Genomic DNA, 11,332 nt, shown 5'->3' on the forward strand with positions numbered 1-11,332 from the left:
ATCATGCCAAGAGCAAGTGCCACAGAACACAAGAGCAAAGAGACAGGAGGAAGCGTAGAAATAAACATTTTTGAAAAAGTTACAGGTAGCGTACGTGAACGACTTTGCATTCTTTTGGACGTTACAATTACTCACACGACGCATTTCCGTTAGCGCTGAGATCTCAGTTCCTACAGGGGTCAAGTAACCTGATAGAGTCTACAGAAAAAGGATATAGGAAAAACCTTAAAAGGACCAGAGGAACAGTAACAATTAAAATGTATTTAGAGGCTCAAAGCTTGCTGGTTAGGGAAAGTAAAAAAAAGGAAATGAAAATACTATATCATTTATAGAAAAGATGAATGGTATTGACGTGCCAGAAGTATTTATTCCTTTAAGTGTCAGCAATACATGAACATACTACTGAGGAAAAGAACAAAGCAGGGCTCAGTACACGATCAGACGCTCCAGTAAAACGCTATCCCCAGCGATGGATATCGGGCTACGGACTGTCGTGCTCCACAGAATGAATCAAACACCAACTCCCAGAAACTAGGAAGTCCTCACTCTTCATTTAGCCATTAAACAACTTCACGTTTTCGTGGGAGGAATTTGGTACTGATCACAGCCAGGGACAGGCTACTAAGCCAGCTTGTAACAGTTCCCCGAAGTCAAAAAAAACCCCTTCTCTACAACCAAGAAGTATTCTTCATGCTCGACCATTCTCAGCATTGTTATCCCTTTATTTATGCAATATTCTACAGGATTGTTCTTTACTTACTGTCTCACCTTGATAGAGATTTACGTATATTTCCAAATGTTAAAGGATTTGGCAATTCTTTACCGTCACATTACACACACAAAACACATTTACCAAATTAACACTCAAAGCCCACAAGCTTAGCCTTATCTGCAAATAATCAATGATTTACCTGGATGGGAGTGTTCCTCTCCGTTGGAGGAACCATATCCGGGGACAACACTTGCGGAGGATCAATCCCTTTACTGACCTTCTGTTGAATGAGATACATCGCTAACGCAAACTGATCTTTGCTTAACTTTCCCATCTGTCTCGTGTCTGCCAAAGCCCTGGGAAAAAAAAAATAAATAAAAAAAAAATCATACTTCTAAACAAGAAAAGCTTATTTCTCCTCTACCAAGAAGCCTCAAAACCACATATACATGCAATTTTCTTTTCAGCCTCATCACAACTTGCTTATTCTAGTGGAAGAGTTACATAAACAGAGGAGTATTTTATTAGACATGTTTAACTGAACAGAACAGCCTTACTCTGAAAAAAACATTTATAGCACTAGGCTTCCAAAGAAGAATCGTAATTCGGAGGCTGACCTACCCCCATCCCCATCCAGGAATGCAAAGTGAGTATTTCTTTCTCTCTTGTTTTTCCCTATAGCACACATATCGCAGTACAGCAACAGGACAAGGAAAATAGCTTTCTTGGTTGGTTGGGGTTTTTTATTCATTTTTTTTTTAGTATTAGGATCTCAATTCTGGCTGGATAACCTGACTTCCCAGATCTTCAAGTTACAAAAATACAGCTACAAGGGAATTCTTACCATATATGTGCTAGGAGATTCTGAGACAGACCTGAATGCATAAAAATGTCCTTTACTTCTTGGCCACTCACAAAACCATCCATGTCTGTGTCTGTTTTCAAGAAAATTTCATCATATCGCACTTTTTCAGACATCGGTACTACCCAGTTCACAGATGGCTGTAAAACAAAGGTTTAGATTTCTTTCAGAAGAAGACAGTCTTTCTCAACACACTGAGTACACGTGACATTATTCAGAGCTGGATGGTGCTGAACATCTTGCATGATCATATGTGATCAGTAAGTAGGTATTTCCCCTTTTTCCACACGTGTTTTAGCTTAACACTTTTTATCTGAATTATAAATACTGATAAACAGCTATTTGTGTGGTGACAAGCAGCCATTCTTTGGAAATATGGACCCAGCTAGGCATATCGAGTCCTCATGCTAGTAACACAGGAGCTTTGGAAGGTAGTTTAGCAGTTTCTTTGGTATTAAAGTAGATAAATGAAGAAAAGGTTTTTAAGGCCGTTTAGCCCAGTCAGTTGATCGTAGCTAACAACGCTAAGGTCACGGGTTCGATTCCCATTCGGTTCCCATGTGTTGCTTCATCTGGTCGAGAGGTGGCATCCCTGGCGGCAGGGGGGCTGGATTAAAATGATCTCTAAGGTCCCTTCCAGCTTAGGCCGTTCTATGATTCTACGATTCTATGGATTCACCTTCTATGAAAAGTGAAAGCTTCCTGTAAGTTTTGCTACCTCACGGTCACAGACTAAAATCACCTTCTTCCAAGTCTTACCATTCCTATTTCATTCCCTCCACCTAAATGACCCAGCAACAAACGCATTTTTAAATCCGCCGATATGAAGCAGGAGATTCTATGGATTCACCGTCTACGAAAAGTGAAAGTTTCCTGTAAGTTTTGCTACTCACGGTCACAGACTAAAATCACCTGCTCTTCTTCCCTTCTTCCAAGTCTTACCATTCCTATTTCATTCCCTCCACCTAAATGACCCAGCAACAAACGCATTTTTAAATCCGCCGATATGAAGCAGGAATCAAAAAGCAGTTAAAAGAAGAGACGGGAAGAAAAGAAGATCTGTACCTGGGCTTGTTTGATGCTGTGCTTGGGAGACAAACTGCCTGTGCTGTTCAGACTGTTGACACTCCCATGAGAAGGGGTAGAACGGAGGCTGTCTTTGGGCGGAGGACTTGCAGGGAGAACAGGAACCGCACCAGGAAAGACGGGAGTCTTCTTTCTTTTAGAAGGTGGTATGAGAGAAGGGGGCAATAGTGAAGGAACTGGCTCTTTCTCAAGAGCTCTATAAACCAAATGCATTGCCTGCAAAGGCAAAAAGGTCAGACAGCATTAACAATTAGAAGAAAAAGCAACAAGATTTTCCAGTATCGGTCACTTACATACTAGTAAAACAAAGGCAGTAAGACCAGACGTGTACACCAGAGCACAGCACTTTGAACGTAATTCCAAGAAGTTTAATCTCGATGACACAGGCAAGAGTCATTAGATGGATTTGAGAAATATCATTTAATAGCTCCATGTGAACAATTTAGATCAGAATAGTCAGTTGCAGCAGAGAAAGCTGCAAAGCTCTTGAGAAAAACACTTGAGCAACTTGCTCTAACAGACACACTGTGAATTGAGAATTTGAAGCAACCTACCACAGCAAATTCATCCTTGTCCAGGTGACCATCTTTATCAATATCACTGAGATCCCAGACCTGCAGCAATTACGATAAAAACAATTCAGAGAACAAGTTAGGTTTCATGCTTTCGATGTTAAACGTCATCACATTCAGCACATTCCTCAGTCCCCTATCCTGCCTCCAAACTTTTCTGGAACAGGAAAAAGCTTCCTGAATTTCTGTTGGGACAACAAGATAAAATACAAAGCCTTTTGAGACCGAGTCCTTCACAATATTCAAGTACAGAATTAAAACAAGTCATACACAGATTTTGTAGATAATACAGAGAAAAAGGCAGTTCTTGCTGAAGAGATGGAAGTACAACAGCTCCTCCACAGAACATACTCATTCTCCGTCATGTCAATATGCAAAAAACATTAAAGAACACTTATTTTAAACAGAAGTAGAAAAATACTTCTAAGGTTTGCTTCCCTCGCAAATATGCAACGGACGCATTAAACTCAGATCTTGGAAATATTTATTTATTTGTTTAGGCATGAAAAAAAATACTTGACAATTTGACAGCTACAATAAACCAGGATGTTTTAAAGTGTTCCCTTATACAAACAGTGGATGGCTTTAACGGTATGTCTAATAACTTTTATTTGGAAAAACGACAAAACAGTGGAATGCAATGTAATAAAAGCTATTATGGTTTAGGAAAGCTTTTTCTTGTTTTTAAAAAAACCAAAAATCACAACTTCCAGCTCTTACAACGAACACAGAGATAAATAACAAAGCAAATCCACTTTAAGGCCCAAATTACTACTATTATTCTTATATCTAAGTGGAAGACTTCGGAGTCTCCTTAATGTTCTTGCTTTGTACTCGATGTAAAATCTCAGCCAAAATCTGATCCATGTTGATAAGTTAAATTTAAATATTTAACATTGCAATTACAAAAATCTAAACAGAAGAGCTGAATCTCAAGAGTATACTTACCCTTCCTAGGATATCAAGAGGTAGCTTTGAATTCATCAGTACTGGTTTTACTTTGTCTCCTGAAAGTAAACCATTTACTGGCAAAAGGCTTTCAAAAATACCATCAAACTTTGCTTTTTCTTCCACCTAGTTGGTAAGAAATAGCCTGAATAAGTAAAAAAGTGTGCCTGTGTGAGTGTCGAAAACGAGAGCTTGCAAGAAATTAAGACTGGTCAGTACTGTTGTCATTCTACACTTCTAAGCTTTCTTGCAAGTGTCCCCACGCTGTATTCAGGTGTAAACCCCAGGGAGCTGGACTTGGCAGCTTAATTTCAAAGCTAAGGTTGTGATACTGAAGAGATTTTAACATCCAGCACACAAGACGTGTTTCTGTATTGTTCTAATAGGACAATGATTCTGATCAGAACACTGCTCACTAGATTTTTTAACAAACTTTGGCAAACTGTAGAACTAAGAACTGTTCTTCCCAAGTAACTTGCCTCCCACTTCAAAGTACAACACGCAAATGAAAAGAAATAAACTGAAAAACAGCATAAGGAGTTATTTTCTTAAATTTCTACCTTTTGGAAAATGTTTAAATTTGAAAATTACTGAAATTCAAATATCCCAATGTACGTATCAAAAATCACATTTTTTTCCAAATAGACATATATTGTGCATATTACTGAATATTAATTAGAACAAATGAACTCAAGCTTTAAATTAATACTTCAGGATGGTCTTGGTGAAAAGTATTGCTGTTCTCAGTGAGAATCCTTTATACAAGCGTGGAAGTGCCTACTACTAGGATTCTGGAAGAAATCCAGGCAGAAGATTTAAATTCATTGTGTCTTAAAAGCATCATGCTAGGAGTTGTCAAAGACTTGTTTAATACTCAATATTCTCTATTGTACACTAGTCTGTCATCCGAAAGGGAGGACTTCTGAAATGGGGAAAAATACCTGATACAAAACTCTCGCACTGGGAAAATGACAGACAAGGAAAATATTAACTTTCAAAGAACTGATGGGATGTTTTGTCTTTCACACTTACCCTAACAGCCCAGTGTGTCTCTGTTGAAGGTGGTGTGATCAGCAAAGGACTGCTAGTGTCATGCTAAAAACGAAAGAATTTCTTATTTATACGTATATACATAAAGATATGCACACTTCTGTCTCTAATATTTCTGACTGCTTTAAGAGATGGTTGTAGACACAAGGCTTAACTACACTGGAATAAAGAAAAAAGGCTGCACCCGCACCCAAATGAAAAAATAAGACGTACTGGTTTATACTATTACAGCACTTTGCTAAGGCCATCAGGTGCGTTAGTACCCAAACACAGGAACTAAGAGAAGCTAAAGGAGGTCGCACAGCAGCTACTGCACACAAAGCACTCAGGCCGTTTACTACACACCCCAGTCAACTCAGGGCAAGAAAAGAATGTTTGAGGGGCTTTTTTAGTTTTCATAAATTTAGAGTTTAGCCACATCAGCTTTCTGAACCAGATGAGTGTAGTTAGGCTTGCGTCAGTCTGACAGTGCAGAAAGGGGATGTCCATCCTGCTCAGGACGACAGCAGCACTTATCTTAAGGAACAGTCTGGCAGCAGCCTGAAGTCTCAGAATCACGACATTTATGAAACAGAGGATTATTCCAGCACTCTAGTCGAGGCCTTAGTTCTCATACAACACCTACAGACATTTAAGTCCATGGTACTTACAAATTTAGGAGGTGGCACGGTCAAGTTCAGACTGCTCAGGTTAACATCGTGGCCGTTCTGCGCACATGCTACCAAGCGCAACGCAACGTAAAAACCCTACAAAAAAATAGTGGATTTTATTTAAAAAAAACACAAACCAACCAGTCTAAATCAGTCTTCAATAACCCATTTATGATTTTTACAACAAATGCACAGTACCATTCTGTTAACCACATAGTGACAACTGCCCCGCTGCTTTTAAAGATCATTCAGGAAAAACTTTACAATAATATGGAACAAAGAGCAGAAAACTTCAAAGCTAGTTTTTAAGGACTCCCCCATAATTAAGTAAATTTCAACAATGTTTCTTAAGAATTAGTCTTAAAAAAAATTCTCTATATCTACATGTAACTTGGTATTTCATCTCGCAAGACATTTTTAGTAAGGCCCCTCAAATTGTAAACGAAAACTTTAGAAAAACAGCTAAGGATAACTACTCTGGGTATCAGGGTTGTCCTGAAACAAGGCTATTCTGTGGAACGTAATGGAAGAAGTCTGCAGACACGTTTCATTTACCTGTTTATCCAAGTATCCTTTACCCTCCGGGTCAGCCAAATCCCATATCTGCAGAGATACAAAACAAAAGCCACTGTGGTTTTAAAATACAACAGAGCCCAGCAGTCCGTACTGTATGCCTTCTTGAATTGTTCACTGCAGCTCTGACATTATGACACACAACGTTATTTAATTTTCACGTTAACAAAGAAAAACGTTACACAAAAGACAGTTTTTCCTTCCAGATTCCTGTGAAACTCTGAACAGCACCTTGCAGCTATTACCCAGCTGTGGCTAACCTTACGTTTAAAGGACTCAATTTGCATTGCACCAAATTCCTTTTTGCAAACCTATTCTGCTCAATGTTAGCTGCGCTTAAGCAAGTGTACAGGTAATTACTGCGTTATCTAACTCCTTCAACTTACTTTTCCCAGGATAATATCAGAGAGACCGGATTTTTTAAGAAACAGCGCCGCTTCGTTTGCCCCAACTCTCCCCGTGTATGCTGGATCTACCTGAAAGATAAAAATTCACATCTGTCATGAAAGAAGAGAAGAAACAAGACATCTCTGGACTCTAGGTCGATACACAAGCGTGCATTCCCATCAGCAGAGGGAATTTGCAAAAGCTTCGCACTGCAATGGGGAAAGGAAAGGGAGGGAAATCTTGGGGAAGAGGAAATTGCCCTTTTTTATTTTTTTTTAAGAACGTACCTGTTTGTAGTAAGTTTCATATAATGGATTCCCAGTAGAAAACTGAAAAACAAGAGAGACGTTAAGAAAACAAAGAATGAACTGGAATCACAGACAGCCCTCCTTTAGGGACTGAGAGGGGAAAAAAAGCAAGCTTATAGTAGTCTGAGAATTAGTTCTAAAAAGAAAATATAAAACGGTATGATAATCTGCTATGTTGCAAACTGACTTCTTGAAATCTAAGTACGGGTTCATACCTATATTTGCACTTTTAATTAACAACACCACACGGTAATGAGGTTTTATAGAAGAGCCTTGGACTAGTTGCAAAGGTATTTCAGCTCACAGTTTGAGAGCTACTGACACATAACTCTGACTTGACTACCTCCCACACTGCATATATACTAATGGAATATTTTCAGGAGACAATTATATACACACACAGGCAGAGCTCCCGTATCAAAATATGCCTGTGTTTATGCATTTTCAAGACTGAAACAGTAAAAAAAAAAAATAAAAATAGGAAGAATGGTTAATTACCAAACGTCACAATTCCCAGACAATGTTGTTCTGAGTATTTCAGGTGGGTGTTATCGCTGCATTACACAAAGGCAGCAGACACAAAGGCAGGCCCTGCCTTTCTGGAATACTACACAAACAGATTCCTCTTCCCTCTTGCTGATGTTCCAAGCAAATGGGAACTAAATCCCAAAAGCAGCAGAAGCCCCAAGACCCATCCTCTCAGTTGCCTCCTACAACTGCCACGGGCAGGTTGTACCTCCACACCATTTCTTCAGCCTCGCTGCCGAAAGCAAAAACGTTCCAATCCAATCTCAAACAAGTCACCTTTAGAGCAGCCAAAGGTCTTAAAAGCTAAGCAACAAAACCCAGTAATGAGTTTAGTCAGTGAGACACCAAGATGTTGAAAGATCCCAAACCCTGCATGGGACAACTGCTCTCCGCCTACAGGACTCAAGTCAGACTTCTGACAAACGATTATTTTGCACTAACTCTGATCACAGGTGGTCACCTCCCAAACTCTACCTTCTTCCTCGTCAGCCACACGGACTTCCAGATGTTCTGTCTACAATGAGGCGAAGGGAGACAGAAATAAGATGAAAAAAAAAGACCAGTGAAGAGCATGAAATCTTATTTTACACAAAAAGAATCTTCCTATAAGTTTGCAATAAACATGCCATATCTTAATTTAAGGAGATAACTGAAATAACTAAACGCTGCAAGAGAACATCCAGCTCTTTCAAGATCAACGTTTCTACTCGGCTACAAAGATCACGCATTTTCAGAAGAGCTTCCTAAACATCTTAATGCGCTCCACGTACATCCATCAACAAACTAAGCCACAGCATTCTCCACCCATACGCACTAGAAGTCAGACAGGAGTTCAGAAGAAAGTTGCGACCCTAACTCATAAATTTGATTCATCTTTTTGCTGGTTTGTAAACAACCAACATAGATAAACAGTGTGTTCCTGTCCCAAGTAGGAAACACATCATTCAGAGAAAAGGTGGAACTAGGAAATAGTCTGCCCAACTCTGGATAAAATCCAGCGCGTTTCAGCCAACTTATCACCAAACTGTTTACCTCTTATCCATGAGAAAGCTCAGCGAAGCTAACCAAAGCCCAGCTACAAGCTCCTCCAACTAATTTCGTGAGTAACCTAGAGCACGCCGAGACTGGATTCCTACCGAGATGCAGAGCAAACTGCTCCAGCAGCAATACCGAATGATCTCATCCCATCCCCACACATTCCTGTCAGCCTCAGTCGGTATCGTCAGCCACGACATACAGCCGCCTTACCTGACAGAGAGGGAAGGAATCCAGGGCGATGTGCTTAAATGCCGTGAAGTTTCTTCCACAGCAACACACTCGCCCGAGCGCTGCTGGAAAGCACGGCATCACTCCGTTCTCTGCTTGCAGGATTTTACCAAGATCAAGCCTCTCTGCCCGATTCACCTAAATGACTGCATCTCCGTGATGAAGCAGACCAGACAAAACGGGCTCAAGTGATAAAAATAGCAGAGCTGCCTATCTACCCGTCACCACATGTGACCACATCACAATCACCCAAGAGGATTCTGTAATTTGATGACATCTGCTGATGAAGAATTTACACAAAACAGGGTCGACGCCGGCAGTCACAGAAAACCATTTTGAAGAGTTTGCAGTTGAAGAGTGCTCAAAGATGCTAAGTCACAGTGTAACAACCCTCTGGTTTCTATGCTGGCGCCATAGTCCCCAAAATGCCATCTGTGACCAAGGCTTTACACTGTGTCCCAAACGGACGCTTCAGAACCCTGGTGTCATCCTTGGTCTTTGACCTCTAAGTTGATTTCCCGTACAAATTTGAAGTTCAAGTCTCAAATGTGCACAAATGGTGCATTTGTGGCACACACGCATGGATACATCTCCACATCCCTTTAACGTAGGTCTGGGAAAAAGGCAAGCACAAGCTGCTGCCACCAGAACAACTAACAAAGCCAGTTCCTAGCAGACTTCTCTCCTGAGGTCATCTCAGGGCCCCAAAAAACTCTGGATCAAACAAATCAAATATTTTTCCACGGCATCCTCCTGCTTCACTATTTTCTTTCAGCCATTCTTGTCACATCACATGACGGATGAAAATAGGTACTGTGAAAGGGGAAAAAAGCGAGGTGTCCCACAAAGATGAGAGTCAAAAGAAGGTTGCTGCTGCCCAGAAAGATTACCTTAGCCCTTATTCTACCTGCCAAATATCCCGAGTTGCCTCGAAAGACTGAGCTACAAAATCATCTGGGCTGTCTCTACTGTAACTCTCTGTAAGCTCCAGAGGCTGTAGGCTGAACAAGCCTTACCCAGTGGAATGACTGCTGATAAGGTGATCAAATATTCAAGAAAAAGTTACCGAAGACAAACAACAACTGAAACTGGATGTAACTCCAAGAACTGATTTTACATGCTTGTTCTTCTCTTCAATTGTTTTTATGCAGACAGAGAGCTGAAATGGTAGTTTGCGTGGTGCTAGACATCTAAATTCTCTTTCATAAAAGCATCATAAGAACATAACTTCAAGGAAAAACAGAACCATAATAAAATTATTTTATGTGAATATGATTAAACACTTGGACATGCTTGAATTACCCATATGGCTTATGGCTCCTAATATGCTGATATCAATCTTTTTATTTTATATCTTTCCTAATGAACCTTACAGCACATGTAACCTCTCCTATTCCTTTTAATACCACTTCTAGCATTTATTGTAACTAGCACACATCTCCATAGCAAGGATGACATTAAGGCTATTAAAAGAGGAAGTTTATTAATTCCCAGGGAAATTCTGTTTACTGCCCTGATTATAGCTAGACTGCTCTTGATAGTTCAATATAGAAAAAGAAGTTTTAAAATTAGAATGCTTCCAATGAATTAGTTGGAACACAGTATGTCAAAACAACTAACAGGTTCGCAGAACGTGGCCTTTGTCCCCCTCAACATAATATGCTATACAAAAGAAAATACCACTGATGCCAGGCCCTTAAGTATTGATGAGAATTTAAACAACAATACAGACTGAGGATTTCTGGTATATTTAGTATTTGATACATTTTTGCCAACATACTACAGAAGTTCCAGAGTTTACATATCTGTTTTGCACCACTTCACGTGAAAACTTTTGATAACACTTTGTATACGCACGGATGTTTTCAGATATTTCTGAACACGTTCACTGAACTCAACAGATGTTAATCAGGACTCCTGCAGCTATTCAGAAGCTAAAATGCAATGCACTCTCTTAATAAGATTCACAGCAAATTACCTACTACTCAAGCATCACACAGCTCCACTGAAAGATAAATTTTCAGAGCGTCACGAACAAAAGTTCATTATTAAAGGGAGACTGACATATTTAAATAATATTTAAATGAATTCCTGACTGGCCTAGCCACAGCGTAGAAAACAGTTTTAATTTCAAGGCACCGGGGAGGGGTGTTGCTTTTCTTTAAAGGAAGTAAACTGACAATCTTGACAGGAGCATGGAACAGAACAAACAGCGCTCAGACCGCTCAGGTTTGAGTTAATAAAAAAAAATGATCTTACAACAATGATAACAACAAAAAATTTACCCAGGACGCCCAACCGTTACACTAGATCTGAAAAGGGCCTCTCCCAGAGCCATGTCACCCTTCTGGGGCGAGACGGGCTCCAAGGCTCAGGGTCTTCCCCTCCCC

General features: G+C 40.0%; 1 protein-coding gene across 1 annotated transcript in view; it reads right to left on the reverse strand.

Moving 5' to 3' along the window:
* The window catches only part of EPS15L1 (epidermal growth factor receptor pathway substrate 15-like 1), a 29,233-nt gene extending 25,017 nt beyond the window's left edge, over positions 1-4,216 (reverse strand). The window contains exons 1-6 of the mRNA XM_009878930.1: positions 4,181-4,216; positions 3,215-3,274; positions 2,640-2,876; positions 1,557-1,714; positions 912-1,068; positions 136-198 (exon numbers count right to left, since the gene is read on the reverse strand). Coding sequence (XP_009877232.1) covers positions 136-198; positions 912-1,068; positions 1,557-1,714; positions 2,640-2,876; positions 3,215-3,274; positions 4,181-4,216 — 711 coding nt within the window. The remainder of the gene's footprint in view (positions 1-135; positions 199-911; positions 1,069-1,556; positions 1,715-2,639; positions 2,877-3,214; positions 3,275-4,180) is intronic.
* Positions 4,217-11,332: the final 7,116 nt, after the last annotated feature.

The sequence above is a fragment of the Apaloderma vittatum genome, unplaced genomic scaffold (assembly GCF_000703405.1).
Source record: "Apaloderma vittatum isolate BGI_N311 unplaced genomic scaffold, ASM70340v1 scaffold13311, whole genome shotgun sequence".
NCBI classification, from domain to species: Eukaryota; Metazoa; Chordata; class Aves; order Trogoniformes; family Trogonidae; genus Apaloderma; species Apaloderma vittatum.